At 36.3% G+C, this 21,256-nt stretch overlaps 1 protein-coding gene across 1 annotated transcript; it reads left to right on the top strand.

The window, feature by feature from the left end:
- The first annotated feature begins 365 nt into the window (after nt 1–365).
- creb3l3b (cAMP responsive element binding protein 3-like 3b) lies at nt 366–21,031 on the top strand. Its single transcript, XM_026925763.3, has 10 exons — nt 366–612; nt 7,414–7,530; nt 7,870–8,188; nt 9,412–9,548; nt 12,162–12,272; nt 13,301–13,407; nt 15,097–15,165; nt 16,266–16,350; nt 18,531–18,627; nt 19,886–21,031. Exons 1-10 carry the CDS (start codon nt 592–594, stop codon nt 20,140–20,142), a joined length of 1,320 nt encoding a protein of 439 aa, XP_026781564.2. The 5' UTR covers nt 366–591; the 3' UTR covers nt 20,143–21,031.
- Nucleotides 21,032–21,256: the final 225 nt, after the last annotated feature.

The raw sequence follows: 21,256 nt of genomic DNA, 5'->3' as shown, positions 1-21,256 counted from the left end.
GGTTCCTGGATAACATGCTCTCTGTGTTTTCTATCAAATGAAATAATTATTATAGTCACAAAATAATGATTAATATTAAATAATTAAATATAATAAATAGTTATTATAGTTTTAAAATTATTACTAAGTAGTTATCTATTTAATTAGCAAATAAATAAAATGACTGTATACCTTCTGAATGATGTCATATTCTAACCTATCCAAAGTTCCAGTAAATTAATCTTAGTGAGAGAAATGAAATCATTCTTTATTGCATCTGCTCAGGTTAGATAAGCTAGTCATGCTCCACTGATAAATATAAATCCTGTGCATCAATAACACAGGAAGTAGGTATTCTTTCTTCATGACAAATGAGCCAGGAATGAGCCAGGAATGGCTTGAAAGGTGATGTTTGCCTGTCAGTCATAGCATTCTGACCAATAGTATCAGGAATCCCCACGTCAATCACACAGTGATATGGTGTTTCAGACTTTACCCTAGTAGATAGAGCACCTGAAGAGTCCCAGAAGAAAACAGAAGAAAACACTTAAACTGAAGAAACTGCTCATTGGATACACAAACCAGTTTTGCTGAATCAAGACAAAAGTGAACATGGCACTGCTTTCTGACAAGGTATTATATCTTTTTCTCATAAATCTTAACATACTCTGTGGGTTAAGAATAAGATTCCTTAGGAAATTAGTTCCTCAATTAAGTTGGAGTTGATGAACAGTTTTTACTACAGACTAATGCCCTTTATGTACCGTTCATGAGAACCCCAGAACTAAACAGCGCTTTACCATATTCATACGGTGTTATTCTTAGTGGTAAAAAGAGCTGTGTGTGTAAGCATAATGTCCTAAAAGATGTGTGTTGGTTTACATATATGATTAAATGATTATGAAATGAAATGATGTGCAAGTTTATAACAATAAATTGATTTAGTATTCCTGTGACCTCTGTCAGACCTCTGCAAGCTGTTTATGATATCCTTTTATTTACAAAATTACTAGTATATTAGCTATAATAAATTTTTTTTTTACTCTACTGACTCTATATGCTGCAGTATCTATTACTACTACTACTACTACTACTACTATGTAATAGAGAACAATAGAATTTTGTTTTTTTACACAACAGATTAGCAGCTTTATATGCATTAGTGCCTTATATGTCCCCAGTGAGAAAATCAAGACAACAGAGATGGGGAAAGGTTACAGATAAAAAGCAAGAAACCTTGGGAGGAACCAACATTCAGATGGATAAACACAACCTCTTCTGACTGACATTATTATTCATGGGCTTTGGTTTATCTGATTGTCTAGAAATTTGAGTTTATAAGCAATATACTGTAAGTTAGTGGTTAGCAACCAGGTTAATCGCTGAAGAAGGAGCAGGAACTTGTAGGCCTCTCACTTTGACCAGGAACTTTTAGGCCTCTAACTTTGAGCAGGAACTTGTAGGCCTTTAGACTTATGCAGGAACTTGTAGGCTTGATAGGTGTAGGATGGATGGGAACAGGAATGAGCTTTTAGTAAGTGACCTAAAGTGTTTTAATGTAGAAGGTAGTATTAAAAACAACAGCAAGATCATGATCACTGGAAGACAGCTTAACAGCTTAATGGACTCTATTAATGTTAATGGAAAATTTATTGTGTTTTGTAGTGAAAATTGAAGTCCAAAGCATAATTGTCACACACACAGTTAAAGATGTAGGAGCTGTTTTGAGCCTAGTACTGAGGTAAATTTGATTGTCAGTGTCACACCTCTGGAAATTAAGAATGTTTGACTGAAGTCACAAAGTCAGCAGAGAGAAGATCATTAGTGACTCTTGGTTCAATGCAGTGAAAAGGCTCTGAAGGAGTTAGTGACAAGATAACAATGCTGTTAAATGGCTACAACGTTTCAAGATTAGAAATAGATCTGACAGGTAAAGAGGATGAAGGTTAGGTTTCCCACAATTTGTGTGACCACAGCAGTTTTAAGGGGCAGAGGAACAGAAGCAGATTGTGACGCAGTGGGCATGAGATTAGAGATGAACAGGTCTTGATGAAGGAGGTTAGTACAGAGCTGGCAGGGTGAGTCAAGTACTATTAAGAGTAAGCAGCATATTATGGGACAGAAGAAAGGAGGACCGTTTTGCACCAATTGCGACTTAAGAACTTTATTTATAGTGGTGTAGAGGGTTTCAGGCTTACTGGCCCTGTGTTTAAAATACACTAAAAAGGTTGTTACCCCAAAAATTGAGGCAGCAATTTGCAGCCACTTTTTTGGGAAAATTTTACCCCATGTTTTAATGAGTAAGGTTTACCCTATTTTAGTACGTAATATATCTGCAATGCACACATGGTAAATCCTACCTAATAATTTTAGTTCATCAATATATTTTACCTCTTTACTTACTGCAAAGGTATATTTGAAAATTTAAGTATTATAAAATCCAAATTGTCAGTAATATACATATTTGCACATATTATAGACCTGAATCAAAATCTAATTCTATTCTAATGTTATTTTAAGTACTCAGGTGAGTTAATGTTAATCATGTCCGTATTTTATTGATCCATGTCAGTATTTGATGGAATTCGCAGACTGCTACAAAGCAGAACACATTTCCCAAACAATCATCTTAGATAAAACATAAAACAGGCAAGTCCCCAGCACATGTCTCTTGTTGCAGAAATTGAACTATAGAAAGAATAAACACTATTAGACACTCTTTCAATAAACAATAAACACTCTTTCAAGGAATAATTAATAGAGAGGTGAAAGTGGGGCCATTCAAGTGTTAAGATTAGCAAAGATGTTGAAAGTACTAGAAACATATTCATTATAAGGGTATAATGAGGTTTTGAGAGGCTAGTGATGTAAGTAAAGTGGGAAGACAGTTACAAGGGTGGAAGGGTATAACAGCTCTTGCGAGGTGAGTAGATGGAAAATCTTAGCTTAAACTCAATAAGGAGAGGATTAAGAATACCAAAATGGTCTCCATTAAGAAATACTGTTGAAATAAACACTGTTTATCCCAGGTTCCCAAATCTAGGCTTCAATATTCCTAATTACTGACTATGTCAGTAATTAGGAATATTGAAGCGTTCTAATTTAGTTCATTAGTATGCACACATCATCTTATGTTAAAATTCCTAAAAAAGTTGCCAAGTTCGTATAGAAAATCTTGCATTTAGGGTGCTAGATAAATTCATACTAGTAGCAATGGGAACAAGGCCACAATTTTTAGAGCCATATACTCAGAAGACATTTGATCATAGAGAGCAATGTCCTTGATGTACTGTACATAGTGTTACAAGGTAACAGGTTGGTGCCAATATTTAGCTACTCAAATGATCTAATGCTGAATTCCAACTAGGTTGTGTTCACTGTGTTGCTGAAATGATTCTTCCATACAAACAGCCTGTTCTCTGAAGCTGATTTCTAAGCTGTGGTGTAACCATCCTGAAATCAGCCAACCCTGGAGCCAGGCCTTGGGGTGTTGTCCGCAGGCAAAGTTCTGGTGACTGAGCCACCCACATTATCAGGTCGGTCTGAACCAATGGCGATGTGGAGCCATTTTGTGGGTTGACCACCTGCAAGATAAAGGTTGGGGATCAGTTGCAGTTACAGACATCCAAAACAGAATTTACTGATAAAGCAATATACAATAACAGTTTAACTTGACATCAGGGATCTGAGACTAAGTGGAAAACAATTGCAATTGCAAAAAGCAGAATTCTCTTTGTATCCATTTACATGTCTTCCCATAATACATTTAATGATCTATTTAAAGACCAAAAGCTCTGGATGTTTTTGGAAAAAAGCAAGACATAATGTATGAAGACAACAGAATGGGTTTATTGACCAGATGCCTTTGTTTGAAATTGCATTTGAAATAGCTGATTGAGCCTTCAATTATTCCTCAATCAGTTGCAACAAACAAAGGCCCAAATCTTAAAGAATGTAGCACTAAGACAGCCGTGCTACCGTCGTTCAGGTGAGATAAGTGTTATCAATCTGAGCTCAATGTGATCAGTACAGTATGCATGCCATAGAGTTGCTGGTTAAGCAGAAGATAACATTCGCTTTCAAAAAGCAAAGTAGAACACTGTGTACTTCTGGTTGAAAAGCTGTGGTGTCCTTCCTGTGACTAGTCTTCAGCTGCTGAGCCTCATAAACTTATAGATTGGCAACCTATAAATTGTTGCTATACCCTTGGAGACAACTTGAAATCAAATCTGACCTTTTTTTATCTCCTTGGTTAATGTCCTTGATGATATTGTGCACAATCAACAGTATCTGTTAAAAGACAAGTCTTGCAAAATTACAAAGTCTTGCAATGTAGGTCTTTGCAATAATCTTCTATCTAAATGCACTGCCTGCCTCTAAATGATCAGATTTTTTTGTACTATGCATTGAAAAATAAATTAACCAATAATATCATGTCCTGATTCATTCCCTGAGCAAACAACCTGAGCCCTTTTCACTCAGAAATACATCCTATAACTGAAAAAGCTTTATGATTTTTTTTTACATTGTCTTTCATCTACTTTTTATGTCTATTACCATGCTGAAGTTGATTATTTTCAAATAACGACATGTCCTGAAGCGTTTTATTCCTCTTATACCACAGCATTTTGTCAAACTATACAATTTGTATTAATTAAAGTGCGGCACATCATACATTTTAACCATTTATAGTTACATTTAATCTTGTGGAACGTCTGCGAGACAAGTTAGTCCCCTGTCCTGAAGACTCTCCTCTGGTGGAATGATTGTTAACAAATGTTTCCTTACAGAAAGCTTCACCATATCAATGATTATACATCTTTTTTTATTTATTTTTTTTTAAAAAAGAAGAATAAAAAAGCAGTTTATTGTTAGCCTTAGATTATGTTACTATAGAAATGATAAGAAATACTCATATTGACAGCAGCACAATAATAAAGTTTCCCACTCTTCAATGGAATCATGGCCAAGAGCTCTATAAAATTGGTTCATTTTTGCCAGAGAGACAATCTTCTTTCTGGAGATACAGAAGAGAAGAGAAGAGGGATATGTAAGAAATATGATATTATTGCAAGCCTTCTGCTAAGGTCATTCTATTTCATTGCAATATGAGGAAATTTTTCCTCATAGCAAGTATCATAGATGCTTAGAAAATTCAGCATTTCTGTCAGTGCATCATTCATCCAGTCAATATCAGAACACACTAACTGGTGAAATGGTGTGTAACACACTAACTGTTGAATTGGCACTCTAATCTGTAGCATAGATATCTAGCAATGTTAGAGAGACAAAAAAGTTTGTCATGAGCCAAGAGTTAAGTACAGTTTTTTTTTTACACCTATAATATCAGTCTGTGAGATTTGTGACATTTGCTGTGTAGAACACGGTGGTAATTTTAGGCCTGTCACACTAACGATGTCACAGAAACCACATCTTGTCAGACGAGTAGTGATCAAACCAAAAACGCTTCTTATAGAAACTATGAGCAATAGAACAGTGGCAAGAGATTTGAGCGAGCCTGACATCTCTGATCTCTGATACTTTCATGAAGGTGCTATGTGTCATCTGACAGTTCTCAGTCAGAATTAAAGAGCAGGTTTAGAAGAATGATGTACAGGGTATATGCACAAGAGGAAAAGTGTGATTTTGGACTTATGGGTTTTCAGTCTGATCTCCCAGGGTTCATACTTTGCAATCAGAAATCTATTAGCACTTCTAGTTTAAGATAAGAGATCTGTAAAGGTGTGAAATGAATGTTCTGTTCCTTTCTTTTTATGGTTGTGTTATTCTCTGTCACTCTCTCTGCTTCTGTCTCTCTCTGTATTGTGGATTATCACTGATACAACATTACTTCAGTCAGTGTATATTAAAGTGAAATGGACAGCAATTTTTTCAATTGCTTAAATGCTTCATTTAACTGTAGTCTTGACAGTTTACATTCAGTAACATAAGAAAGTCATGTTATTATTATCAGTAGTTGTCATGACAGCTTATGTCAATAAGAGTGTTCTAAGTGTATGCTTTATAATATTACGATACACACCTGTCATAAGACATTTCATACCTCACTTCTTATTGTCAGGTGTGTCTGATTTTCTTACAACAGCACAACTCTATTGTAGATTAGTTTAAAAAAAAATGTAATCATATTTCTAATTCAGTGTTCCTGATAATAAGGAAGATGAATGATGGATTTATGCATAAAGAAATTGTGTATAGGCTACAGTGTGTGGAAAAGTTTTAATTAAAAAGATCTAGAATAGAGTGAGATAACGCCCTTGTAGATAACCATAAGAATTGTATAATAGTAGCCAATGAGTTGTGGAGAATAAAAGTTAGATTTAAAAAATTACCATAATTCCTTACAGTTACGAGGAAGCAAAACCTCTGATTTTAAATGTCGCCCAATGTTCTTCTTTGCTTTACCCATTATTTATTTCTATATTCCATAAATTTCAGTTTCTTGGACATTATTTATTACATATCACATTAAAAAAAAATCAGTAGTCAGCATATATAATGATAGATAGATATCCTAATGACACTGACTTAGCAATAACATGTTATGATATAAACAATGATAATGAAATAATAATGAAATAATGATAGTGATAAACAAAGGTGTATGAATATGTTAAATATAAAAAAATTTTCACGTTGTAAGAAAAACCAAAATCACTTATTAATTATCATTATAAATTAAAATCATTTTTAAAGTGTTAGATTTGGCACATCATTGTAGGCCTAATTAACCTTTTTTCCTTTCAAGGGAGAGAAATGAGATTACTAATGTCAGATGGGGAAGGGGGTGGGGCTTTGTGCAAGTCAGTTAATATCAGAGAGTTCAAAACACCTGTGTAACTGTCAATCATTCCAAATTCATATGTTGAATGCATAATGTATTTATTTGGGGGGGAAAAAGAAGACCTAATACAGCACATCTGTATTAGTTTGCAGCTGTACTCAGCTACAGATCTCCTAAAATAGTACTTATATAATAAGTATAATTATAAGTATTTAACTACAGAAAGTATAATATGGTATAGTATAGTATCAAATTACAGTTACTTAAGGATTTTCCATTTCATAAGTCTATTTTCTCTGTATACACAATAGGATGAGGTTCAGGAAATTTAGCTTCAGGCTTGATTTTTGTGTGGAATCCTAATCACGATGTATAAACAATTGTAAAAAAAAAAAAAAAAAAAAAAGAGGTATCCAAGTATGACTCATTCTTATGTTTAGTTTAGAAAAATGAGTACAGCATACATAGTGAAGCCATTTCTGTGGAGATTCTGTTGCATGTTTGAGGGTTAGTGCATAAAATAACATGCAGTTGTAAAACTATGATAGATTATTTCAAAGTGATGGACAGCTCGGTTAAACATTCCAGTCAGATACAACCAAACTGTTCTTTGTTTCTATCTCTCTCAGAGCTCCAATGGGATGGAATTCTTAGATCTCCTCTTTCAGCAAACTGATGAGAACTCAGTTCCTGAAGAGCCTGAGGGTGGCCGTGTTAACCCGGCCTGGCCATTCCCGGATCAAAGTGTGAGTATAGTGGCATACGACACAAAAGTTCTGAACCAAAAGTTTCACTGATTTCTTAAGAGATGAAGCACAAGCCAAGCTTCCATGTGGAGATCTTGTGTTTTGATCCCCCAGTTCCTTTTCCTTTAAACAAGTGAGCAGTGATATCATCCTTTAAGCAAAATGAGGGCTTCATCTTGATTCACAGAGATAGGAGTGGGTGGTGTGTTCCTTCATCCACTTGCACTGCAGAAAAAAAGTTTCTTTGAAAGCAGAGCCTTGGATCATTATGAGGATCTGACCTACTTTTGTGTATCTGTTGTGTCCATGTGTTCTGTTTGCACGTGTACGGTTCTGCAGTTACTGGCCCACAGTGACGATGGAGCTGATCAATTCCTGGACTCCTTGCTGAATGTGTGTGAGTGTGTATCAGGCTCTAGCTCACCCCAGTGGCCCCCGTCACCCTGCGACAGCGGCATCAGTGATGATCCCCTCTCAGACCATTTGGACAGTCCTCCTCCTTCCTCCAACCTGCTCTTGGACTCCTTCTTCATCTCTCAGCATCACCATCTTCTTCCTGTTTCTCCTCCTCCTCTTCAGCCTCCTCCTCAGTCCCAACAACAGCAGCACTCGGGATGGGCCTCTGGCTCAGCAGAGCAAGATATTTCCATTGATGTGGGTAAGAAACCCTGGTTCAATAAACCATTTAAAGTAGTAAAAGTTCAAAGCAGGGCAACTATACTTTATTTATAAACTAGCCTATTACCATGCTACCACTTCTAAATGATTGCTAATAACACATAATATGCAAATAGATTGTCTTGCATTCTGCAAGTCATGACATGTTTTACATAAAAAAGAAGCAATTTCATCTTTCAATTCATTCACATTTAGAGGCACAGAATAGCTGCTAACAGCTTTGTTTTTTCAGTCGCAAACTACCCATAACCTACTGCTCTCAATTCAGCTCAGTCTCCCACTGCTGAAATGAGAGCTAAAAAATCTTGACCTATCTGTGACTACAGTGACTGAAAAAGAAAGAAATATTCAGACACAAGAATAGTTAGGAATAATCAGGGGTGGAAAAAGTTACAGAGAAATTATACTTAAATGAAAATATAGATAATGTGTCATAATCCTACTCAGTTAAAATGCAAGTATCAAGTGCTCTTTAAATGTAAATTCTTTTAAATGAGGAAAATAAGTTAAAGTCATAGTTCCTTGTGAAAATTAACTTTTATTACTTATCTAACTAAGCAACCAAATTAATCAAAAGTAAAATATAATGTGAATAATCAATATTCACCATTAGCCAGAATTTAACTTGCTGACTAGCCAATGTATGTTAGCGATTGGACTTTTAGTGACTTTGTAACTCTTAAATAATGACCTGAACATAATCAGTGTAATACAAGAATTATTTAAATTAATTTTTTTAAATGTTCTTATAGGAATTGAGCAAGCAAATAAGGTCCTCTGAAAAAACATTTTTTTAATATTGTTGTACGTTTAGTACAAACACATTGGACCATTTCAACCAGATCAGGACATACAGTAAATGTGTATATGTGTGTGGGTAAACTATATATGTGTGAGTATGTTTTTTTATCAAAATGTACCAAATGTCCCCACAATTCTAGGAATATCTGAGAGTTTTGACCTTGTGGGGATATTTGGTAGGTCCCCATGGAGAAACCTCCTTTTTTGTTTGCAAAACCTGCAGCTTTTATTTCAAAAACTAAAGAAGGCAAAATGTTTCCTTTTAATTACCAAGATAAAGATTAGGGTTAGATTTAGGTGTAGGCATAACATTAACTATCTGCATTAACAGTTATGTCAGTGGAAGGTCCTTACAAGGATGTGTGTGTGTGTGTGTGTGTGTGTGTGTGCATGTCTGTACAGAGGCCTGGGAGTCCAGTCTGTCCTTGTACAGTTCAATGGTTCCTCAGTGTGTGCCAACAGCAGGTCCGAGCCCTGATGCCTCTTCAGTGTTCCAGCTCAGCGTGAAGGATCTGCTCCTCTCTAATTTAGGAGAACCTGTGAGTATGCTCACGTTGTTCAACACAAACTGTACTGAGAGAACTATGTCTCTCTCTCTCTCTCTCTCTCTCTCTCTCTCTCTCTCTCTATATATATATATATATATATATATATATAGTGCAAACAGTGAGCCTCCTATTCATATCTGCTTTTGTAGCCATTTAGAAAACTGTTGAAATCTGTTCATTACAAATAATGTATTCGTATTGGGTTCCATTCCTATCCCAGAGGACTTCCAGTTGTGTATGTAGCCAATGGTGGTTGTACCTTTCTACTCAGGGGGTGAAAGCTTATGCAACCAATTTGTTTAATTATGTGTAAATTGTTGGTAAATGATTCTACACACTGCACTATAACACACAAACACACACACACACACACACACACACACACACATATATATATAGTTTGAAATGTAATGGGAAGGGAAGAAGTGAAAGTGAGATGTCTGTTATGGGGTTCACATGTTAATGAAGCAGAGTAAGGAGGCAACTGAGTAGAACAGCGAGCCGAGGGACTGCAGCAGACACACCGTACACATGAGCATGTGAATGTGCACCTATTCACTGCATAAATAGAGCTATTCTGAGTGACTGGTAATTATCTATGGATTTGAGTGAGAAGCATGTCTGTCAGAATTGCAAGAATGTTTAGATGCATTCAGGCAACAGCATTGATGCACAGTGTAGCTCTGGGCTTTTTTTTTTAAATATTCATTTCCATACTCATTTCATATTCTATATAGCCTGATAGTGTTACTGGATTTGCTGACAAAGATACAAAGCATTCCATTTCATCTCAGAGTTGTTCAGTGGGGTTGAGGTCAGGGCTCTGTGCAGACCACTCAAGTTTTTCCACTCCAACCTTGGCAAAATGCTGGAACAAGTTTGGGCTCTTTAGTTTCAGTGAAGAGAAACACTGTGGCAATAGTTTGGGGAAGGTCCACATATGTGTGTGATGATCAGGTGTCCATGAACGTCTGGCCATAGATTGTAGTTGCCATAATCTATGTGGAACTACATATTATGTGCTACTATTGATAATTAATATAAAATGGAACCCATTTTAATGATGTCCTTCACTAATACACCAGATTCAATACTTATTCAACATATTTCATGAAAGGGTAGGTTCAAGTCCATTGGAGCAGCATAAACAAAAATATGTGCATGGTGGTGGACCTAACAATATTTGCTTGCCTAAAAAAATCACACAAAAAAAAATAAATCAGTTAATTCCTTCCATAAAACCATACGGCATTTTGCAAGGACACTGTGTTTAAATGTGTGCAATTTTTAATCCCATTAAATTGGATGTTAAAAGAATTTGTGACAGCCTGTAAAGGTGACAGCCTGCAATTACTTCTTTTTTGCCGTGTAATTTCAAAAATGGTGACATAAGCTTGTTAGCTGGGTCATCATTACACCAGTTACTCTCAATCTGTCTGCCTTATTGTCACCTTGATTCATTATCATTTTGGATTTGACACGGCTTAAGATTCTTGGCTGCTGTCTGTGCTGTCACTGTTTGACCCGATCTTGTCAAAACAACTGTATGCTGCTACATTTGGCCTAGACAGCCTTCAATGTGACTATAAGACACAGAGGTATTAGAACAGTCAAGTGAAACAAAGCAAACTTGCACACACAGTACAAAAACAGAGTATAAGTCACACTTTGTTTTTAATGAGCAGTACAAGGCTACCAACCAAAGCGGCTGGGAAGTTAACAGAATTAAACCCACATTTGCCAGGAGAGCAGATGTTCAAGTGACTCGAGGGAATGGCGGGTGTTCAAGCTGTTTGTACATTGAATAGAATGCCCTTGTAAAAGTTTTCTGGCTCAAGATAAATCAGTTTTTGCATGTGACAGAACCTTTTTAACAAGATAAGAGCCAAGTGTCTCTCCTCCTCCAAATCAGCAAATCACACCTTTTCCCTAGAGACCGTAATGCACACTTCAAAGCTGAAACTAGTGGAAATTTTGCTGTGAAGCATATTTTACAGAGAAAAGGATCATAGGTATGTGTGCACGCAGCAGGTGCGAAAGCAGTGCGGGTTGGAGGCATTCTAATTTATGTTGATTGGAAAAGCACAGCTAATATGTAAGGGATAAAACATGATGGGGCAATAATTGAAGTGTCATGAAGCTCAGTTAATGTTACCACACCAAAGTGTATTATTAAGTATTTCATTCCTGTTAGACCACATAAATTTGGCATACTTTTTACTACACCATATCAAAAGTAATACTTTTTTTTTTAAAATGTGGAGCATCCATCATAACTTTTAAGTCACTATGTAAGTTGTTACTATAGAAAATTAAATAACACCTTCTGACCACTCAGAATCAAGAATTCAGCAGGGCTGTGGTATAATAGTTAGTAGTAAATAGTGAAATACTGTCAACTACTTATTAATTGCTTAGTGAACTAAGTACAAGTCGCATCTCATCCACCCAGGAGGGGAATGATGCTTTCCTGAAAGCTGACTAAATGATAAATGATAATTCATATATCTAGAACCAAGTCATATGACACACATGCAACGAAGAGACCAAACTTTAAAAAACTGTGTGTTATCTTTGCCCTGTGTCTGTGTGTGTGTTGTACAGCCCAAGCAGCCCTCTCAGAACTTGCTGCAGGAACTCGTTCTTAATGATGATGAGAAGAAACTTTTAGCCAAGGAAGGAGTGTCTCTACCCAGCCAGCTTCCCCTCACCAAGGTAACACAGTAGTTAACAAATTTATGTACTTAATTCAAATATATAATAATAATAATAATAATAATAATAATAATAATAATAATAATAACAATAATAATAATAATAATAACAATAATTTGAAATGATTTTGCTATTACTAAGTTTAGTGTACTTTAGTGAACTTTCTTACACCTGGACACACACGCAATGCTGTGTTGATATATAGTATGTGGCTAATCTAAAAGGCACTGAGGTTAAATAACTCTCTCATTCTCTTCAAAATGCAAACACACACACACACACACACACAATATCAATCACATGGATGCATTCATAGCTACGCACATCCATGTATATGTTAATAAATGCAGGGTCTGCTGTTCCTATACACTCTGTGATTGCTTTGTGTACATGCCATTGTACAATTGTCTGGTTATTTATCTGAAGAATTTTAAACCAATTACACATTCATAGATTTGCTAGACCAAGAGTGTTTAGAAAGACAAAAAGGTTAATAATAATAATAATAATAATAATAATAATAATAATAATAATAATAATAAACTTCAATTAAAAAGCCAGTGAAGAGCAAGCATATCATCTCAGAACTTAAAAACACAGCAGTGATCACAGCACTGATATTAGTGCATCAGAGGATGTGATTTAACCCAATTCAGCTTGGAGAAAAACTGATTACAAGCAAAAAAAAAAAAAAAAGAAGAAAATTTACCCAAATAGCAATGGCAACTTCAACAAAAATTACCAGTTAAGGCATTGGGGTTGTGAAGTTTTTAGTCCTGCGCATGAGATGAATATTTTTAATCCATCATATTGGCAGTTATTCTCTGTTGGATTCAGGAAAGTTTTCTTTTATCCTGTCTGAAATATTAACAAAAGTTATGTGCTACATTTACTTAAGTCTAGTGCTGTGTAATTGGGAAAAAAATATCAGCAACATGGGGTGAAGTTCGATCGTTTAGTTTTTGATGTCTCTTGCATTACTGCAAATGTGTGTGTGTGTGTGTGTGTTGTTTCTGTCCTTTCGTTAGAATGAAGAGAAGATCCTGAAAAAGGTTCGCAGAAAGATTCGGAACAAGCAGTCTGCACAGGAGAGCAGAAAGAAGAAGAAAGAGTACGTTGATGGCCTTGAAGGGAGGTAAGGTCTCTTGCTCTTTCTCTGAATGCAAAGAAAATCTTAAAAGTCTGAAATAAAAAGTCCTTGAAAACAAACAAAGCAAACAAAGAATGAAATGGCTATGAAAAGGTGACTATGTGTGTGTGTGTGTGTGTGTGTATGTGTGTGTGTATCTATATATATATATATATATATATATATATATATATATATATATATATATATATATATACACACATAGTATATATATAATTATTATTATATATATATATTATATATTATATATAAGGTGTATTGTGGTATCTGGCACCAAGACATTAGCAGCAGATCCTTTAAGTCCTGTAAATTGTGAGGTGGTGCCTCCATGGATCGGACTTGTTTGTCCAGCACATCCCACAGATGCTCGTTTGGATTCAGATTTGGGGAATTTGGAGGCCAAGTCAACACCCTGAACTCTTTGTTATGTTCCTCAAACCATTCCTGAACAATTTTTGCAGTGTGGCAGGGTGCATTATCCTGCTGAAAGAGGCCACTGCCATTAGCGGTAGACATGGGTCATCATGGGCACTCTGACCAGTCTGTGGCTACGCAGCCCCACACGCAGCAAGCTGCGATGCACTGTGTGTTCTGACACCTTTCTATTATAGCCAGCATTAATTTTTTCAGCAATTTGTGCTACAGTAGCTCTTGTGTGGGATCAGACCAGACGGGCTAGCCTTCACTCCCCATGTGCATCAATGGGCCTTGGACACCCGGTTGTCCTCCCTTGGACCACTTTTGGTAGGTACTAACCATTGCGTACCGGAAACACTGTCATTTTGGAGATGCTCTGACCCAGTCATCCAGCCATCACAATGTGCCCTTGTCAAAGTTGCTCAGATGCTTACACTTGCCCATTTTTCCTGCTTCCAACACATCGAATTTCAGAACTGACTGTTGACCATGACCCTGTTGCTGGTTCACCGGTTGTCCTTCCTTGGACCACTTTTGGTAGGTACTAACCACTGCATACCAGGAACACCGCACAAGACCTGCCGTTTTGGAGATGTTCTGACCCAGTCGTTTAGCCGTGACAATTTGGCCCTTCTCAAAGTCGCTTAGATCCTTACGCTTGCCCATTTTTCCTGCTTCCAACACAACAACTTCGACAACTAACTGTTCACTTGCTGCCTAATATATCCCACCCCTTGACAGGTGCCATTGTAATGAGATAATCAATGTTATTCACTTATTCACTTCAACTGTCAGTGATTTTATATATACAAATCAATGTTATTCACCTCACCTGTCAGTGGTTTTAAAGTTATGGCTCTATGGTGTGTGTGCATATATATATATATATATATATATATATATATATATATATATATATATATATATATATATATATATATATATTTATACACACACACACACACAAATATATGGGGAAACATAGTTAGAATTAATTTATTTGATCTGCTGCTGCCTGTCTGCCATTCAGAAGTGTGTTATGTGCATTAAGAGTACAATTATAATTTCTTAGCCTCACACTCTTACAGCATGTGTATTTGATAGCATTCACAGTGAGTGAAATAAGGACAGCAGACATGGCTTAGCAGAGAAGATCAGTATGTACTGTATATGATTCATGAATGGTATGCATGTGTGTGTTTGTGTTCCTGTTATAAATGTGTGAGTTATTAATAGGTGATATAATGTATTATTCAGAATGGCTGCCTGCAGTGCCCAGAATATGGAGTTGCAGAAAAAAGTGATTCAGCTGGAGAAAACCAACATGTATGGCTCCTCACACATAAACAATCTACACCATGTACTAATGAGATCATTCACCAAAATAGCACAATAGCACTGCTCATGTATTATAAGTAATTAATCTCACGGGTGATTCTGATGACTTTTGTTAATGACAGAGAATGAATACATCCAACTGTATCTTAATCTATGATAAGAAACACTGCAACTACAGCCGCAAGTGGTGCTCTGAGGGGTCCAAGCACCCTTTGCAAATAGTGGCCACAGTAATCAGTTCTTATCAAATTACATAGAACACTAAAGTGACCATAGATTAACATAGGTAGTTTTTGTGATGGAAGGTCAATGCTAACAATGTGAAATGCATGAAACACATAAATGACATGAAACACTTAAAAAATGAGAAATTACAAATGCAGCTGCCTTTAATCTGTCTTTAAGTGTATGTGTGTATTATTTGCTCAACCCTAAATTTTCATCTATTCAGCTACTGATAGATTAGTTTTTATCCCTTGCACCTAATATCCCCACCAGTCATCACTGTTGTAAGGACATTACTGATCATGTGAAATCTTTTAAAAGCTTAATAAAAGTCTAGTAAAGACCGTAAGTGCTGGATAGATACAAGTCAGCTGACAAATTTTACGTCTCTATTTCCTCCCTGGTGAGTTATTCAAACTTTTGGAAGGTGTTGCACTTTTCAAAGGTGCCTTTGAAACTTTTTGTTGCTGCCTTAGGGAATTTCTGGCCATAGAGGAGCTCTGGTGTGAGGATATGTCCTAAAATTCACCATAACATGAATGTCAGCAAATCACATCACCACAGAAGTATTTGGAACATTCAAAATTCAGTGCACCTTTTTAAATATAAATTATTTCCTGATTATTTCTAAAAGCATAAAATATGAAATTAAATTGTGTTTTGGATTTCAGTCAGCATGACTTACTGAAATACTGTGCATTAAATTCTAGTCTAACTTCCAGACCATTAAATCAATACTGACTCTAAAACAAGCTGAAGAGATAAGCCACATAGGTGATAATTGAAGTAGTTCTTTCCCAATATTACGCCACTGAGACCACTTTTTCTCCCCCTCTTTCCCGTTCGCTCTCTTTTCCTCTCAGGTCTCTAATGGAGCAGTTACGAAGGCTGCACGCCCTGGTTATGAACAGCTCTAACAAACCTGCTCAGACTGGCACGTGTATTCTGGTGAGTGACAATGTGATAAGGGAGATAAAAATGTCATTGACGTCACACAGAAAGCACTCTGAAGGTTTTTGTGATTTGGCATACAAAATTAAATTTGAATAGCAATTCGGTTTCAGTTTGAATTACAAACAACAAACTAGAAATCAATACACGTTTTAAAATCTTGTCCTGGTTGTTCATCATATAAAAAAATGTACCAGTAATATTTAAGCTAATGACTATCTACTGCATCTCTAATGTATGGTTGATTACCATGCATAAGAATTGTTTGACATGTTTGAGAAAAGAACAGAAATCCTGTTTACAAGTGATGGGCAAAATAGTAATTTTGGGTCATATAGTCTTCATCAATCTGTGAATGATGTTCCTCTGTACTGTACGTATCTTAATCAAAAGTAAAGGTATAGCATTTTAAATTCTACTCAAAGCCAAAAATAAAAAAGGGGGAAAATTATATTTAAAGAGTTCACTCCAATTCTACTAAAAGATGTCCTGCGTACCTAATCTACTTATGGAAAAGCAACATTACTGCCAGATTTTTATGACTTATTAGTTTACAATGGGAAATAAATTCACAGCATGGCTCTACTTCAGTCTCTGTCTCATCACCTGAGGTAAAAGTCACGCACCACATGTAACATCAAGCCTCAGTGTTGTCTCTTCACTTGACTGCTCTCTGTTCACATCGATGGAGAAATAATCTCTGATTCATTCAGTCAGATCTGTGCTGTTGGCTAAATTTCTTCTTAGTAATGTCTATTTATTAGCTCATTTATACATTTTGCACTCTTCTCTGTTTTGATGGTGCAGGAGCTGGTATCCGATTACAAACTAAACTTAACTTAGCCAACAATTTTATCAAATCCTGACATTCATTGTGTGAGAAAAGCACACTTTTCCTAGCAAAGTTTTAGGCAGACACAAAGGTAAGGTTAGAAAGTAGCCTAAATACAAATGTTTCCATGTTGGTTTTGTAAAATATACTTGCACAAAGTAAACAAAGTTTATTATTGTCACTAAAACTCAACTGCTTTTTTCCAGAATTTAGCTGTAGTAACATCTGACAGGTTTTCCCATGCTGCCATATATTTGCTAATTTACATACTGCACAACACCGCACATTTATTTGAAATCCACTTATACTAGAATTCTAAGGCCAGTTGTTGGAGCGTCAGTAAACATTTACATGACACACATACTTTTTTACAGTTTAACGCTATAATTTTTCAATATGATTTCTTCTCTTGAAAGATGTCACAATTCTTGTCTGTTGTAATCACACATACACTACAAATGCTGTAGATAAAAGTAACATTGAAAAAGGAGTATTCCTTAAAGTTTCAGCCATTTTGATGCTAGAAGCTTGACACATCCACTGTGGTGATTTTAAAACATCCCATTCATCCTGCCAACAAATTGATATAATGCAGTGGATGCTCATGTATGCCAGACACTGCACTGCAGTTCTGACTTCATCCTGCTCCGTAGAGGCATCATGCCCTAGATGTGGAGTTTATTAATGAGTACAAGAGTAAAGGCCTCATTATTCCCCTGTATTCAAGTTGCTTGATATGGTAAATGAATAATTTATAAGTGGTGTGGAAAGACTGACGTGAAAATCAAATGAACCCAGATGCTCTCAAAATGTGAAATCCCTGCCTGAACTTTGTAGAACTGACGTGCATTACATAGCGGATGCATAGCATTCTTATTCTTACACTTAAAGTCAGTTAGGTCCCTAGACAAACTTACTTGAGGGGCAAAACAACATGGATTACATTATTATTATTATTTATTAGTTGATTTTCTTAAGACATTTTCATGGTATTAATAGTACAATTGGAAAATTGCAATCAAAATCCACATTTAAGTCAACTTTTTTTTTGATATTCAGTCCATATATGGATATAGTGGAACAAATTATGGTGCCTATAAGGTCATGCTGCAGCATACAGCATAAGACAAAAAAATGGATAAAAGATAGACTGCATGAAGTGCAAACAACATGACGTACATGAGACAAGCACAATATGTATGTGTCTAACTACAAAGAGGAACGGGATGAGCATAAAGATACTATAATCCACATGCTAGATTCAGATAATGAGAAAGTAATGAGAAAAGCTGCAGGGATAAAAGATAATAATGCAATTAAACCTCTTGATCTAACTTTCTTCCAGGTGCTACTGCTGTCTTTCTCTCTCATCCTTTTCCCAAGGTTCCAACCACTGTCCCACAGCAGGACCAGTGATCCAGCTGACTTTAGCACAGCCAAAGGTACGTGTTTTAGTGGACTAAAAGTTTGAAAAGCATCAGATATATATATAGCGGCCTGGGAAAATCCTTCACATGGTGAGATTTTGACATTTTCTACTATATATAGTTCTGAAAACGACAGACTTTCCTGAGCTGAATATGGTTCTCTTTTTCTCAACGTGAAGTAAAGTTCTAGGATTTCAAATTCTAGTTACCCCTGAAAACGGGGAAATTGCATTCAGAGATTCCATTCCACTTGTGGTGCGGGAACATCAGAGACATTTTGACAGCTGATATTTGGGCAACCAAAACATGGGACTGGACAGCTCTCACTTTCCCAGTAGCCTAGCTAATGAATTTATTATTTGTCCTCCCCTGAATGACCCAGAAATAAAGTGAAATGGAATTTTAAATTTCCTCCAATTTGGTGTAATTGAAGTATTTTTCTAAAGTAGATCCTACCTGAAGAGGGAATTGAAAGCAGATTTGTTGGCTTACCATATCTGATTATGCAGTACAGCTTGCTGCTTGTTTCATGTGTCTCAGACTGCCTTCCCTCCTAACATGTGCTTGATCTTATACTTTGCTTTTGTTTAATCATTGCTCACATTAGTGTGAGCAGAGAGAGCTACACCTTCAGAATCCCAATTAGCTTCATTCACCTGGTGCAGTACATCTGCAAAGACTTTTGAGAAAGACAAACACTTAGAGTGTTACACTACCCATCTTCTGTCAAACCAAGATCAAGATCTTGTTGGTAATGGGTGAGATCAGTTGCATTGCCAAACATGATACAATTTCAAGCATGGTTCTATATATTTAAGAGCTGTTCCACTTTAACCTGTGGTAGCTTGTGGTAACTTTTTCCTTGCAGCCAATACTTTCTCAGTATTTAATTTTACCATATTTCTAATTTCAGTGTCAAAGTCTGGGCTGATGATTTATGCCCAAAAGTTGATATCTGGTATATAAATGAATCCTGATTTGTGGTCTGAGTCAGTGGCTCCTTTCCCAGTTTCCAGGTCCCTGAAGCACTTCTGCCAATTCCAGCAAGACTCATCCCTTACCAGCTAATCACTGAGTACTTGATTAGTTCTTTCAGGTGCTCAGTAGGTGATATGGGCCTGATATGTGAAATGATCGGCATGTTCCAGTTCCATAATTGGGACTCTCTGGACTGAATATTGAGCAGATTGGATGCGGAAGCACTTATCAAAGGTTATGAGTTGACTATTAATTTGCTAATCTAGATTCCTGCTTGTATGTGTGTCCCCTCCAGTTCAGTCACGCTCACTGCGCTCTGTGGTAGAGGTCCATAGTCTGCAGCCAGTCCCCTCCATGGACAGTCACATGGAGAAAGCCACCAACGTCATTTCCAAGATGCACATCAGGCCTGAATATGCTGATATGGACCCCCTACACCACAACCGAAGTTATGGAGATCGGAAGCATCACCATGGTGACCCAATCACTGGGCACATGGCCATGCTGGGTTGGCATAATTCACGGCCATGTCATCAGAAAGACAGGAAATGATGTCATACGTCAACTGAATGGACAATCCATTTGACATTTTAAGTGTTGCTCATAAAGGAGAAAATTTGAGTCCTTGTTTTTGCAGAACTGGTTCAGATGAAAGCAGCATCATGCTCATTAACACTGAGAGTTATCAGTGGTTTGATAGTCTCATTATCCTTACAACATTGACATCTGACTTGTATTGATATGAGTATACATGAAATATGAAATTACAGTAGTAGTTTCCACAAGTCAAGTTCAGATTTTGCTCACAGAGTGGTTCGGTCAGTAATAATTGTGGCAAAGTTGTTGTATTGTTTTGCTTTTTCCTTCTGTACCTGTGTTATTTCTGTCTGAATCAGTTAACTGTCAAACAGAGGTTTCTGGCTCATGTTGGCTCGATGTCAAAACTGTGTCGCTCCATGTACGATATTTAAGATAACCAGCACAGGTGGAGTCAGTAAGACAGCAGTGCTCCGTGAGAACAAGGATTAGGGGTAAATCTTCAGCACATTAAGTAGTAGAGAGCTTGTGTCATAACTGAATAAACAAGGAATTATATCTTCCTTACAAAAATGCTGAATTTCAATGTAAATCAACAAAACAAACAAAAAAAAAACACCCCACAACATATCAGTAGATGTCAATAGAAATAAAAAAGCAAATACAAAACCAAAAAAAGGTAGACACAGCAGATAACAAAAAAAAACCCTATTAAGAATAGTGAAACTATAAAAGTTATGTACATACAACACAAACAAGGAACTATAGGATACATACTTGCATTTTGAGTTAAAAGACAAAAATATGTGCAGGGTGTTATGTTGGGATGAAACATGCACAGAAGTAGAACATTAAAGAAAAATCATAGAGGATAAGTGCTGTAAATAAACTGACAAAGACTGGACATTTTTTGTCTAAACCACAAGGTTTTTGTTTTTGTTTTTAGGAATTACTGTAGATATGTGTATGGGATTATTTCTTTTAATCCCATTCATACAGTTATTTTTTTGAACGTACCCATGATACTTTCTAATAAATGTAATTGATTCTATTTTTAAAAATACAAATAAACTAGTAGTCTAATTTAAACCACCATGTCCCTGACCATGCAGTTAGTAAAAGTAAAAGC

The sequence above is a fragment of the Pangasianodon hypophthalmus genome, chromosome 21 (genome assembly GCF_027358585.1).
Source record: "Pangasianodon hypophthalmus isolate fPanHyp1 chromosome 21, fPanHyp1.pri, whole genome shotgun sequence".
Lineage (NCBI taxonomy): Eukaryota > Metazoa > Chordata > Actinopteri > Siluriformes > Pangasiidae > Pangasianodon > Pangasianodon hypophthalmus.
Note: the sequence above shows the minus strand (reverse complement) of the source record. Positions and strands in the feature narration are given on the sequence as shown.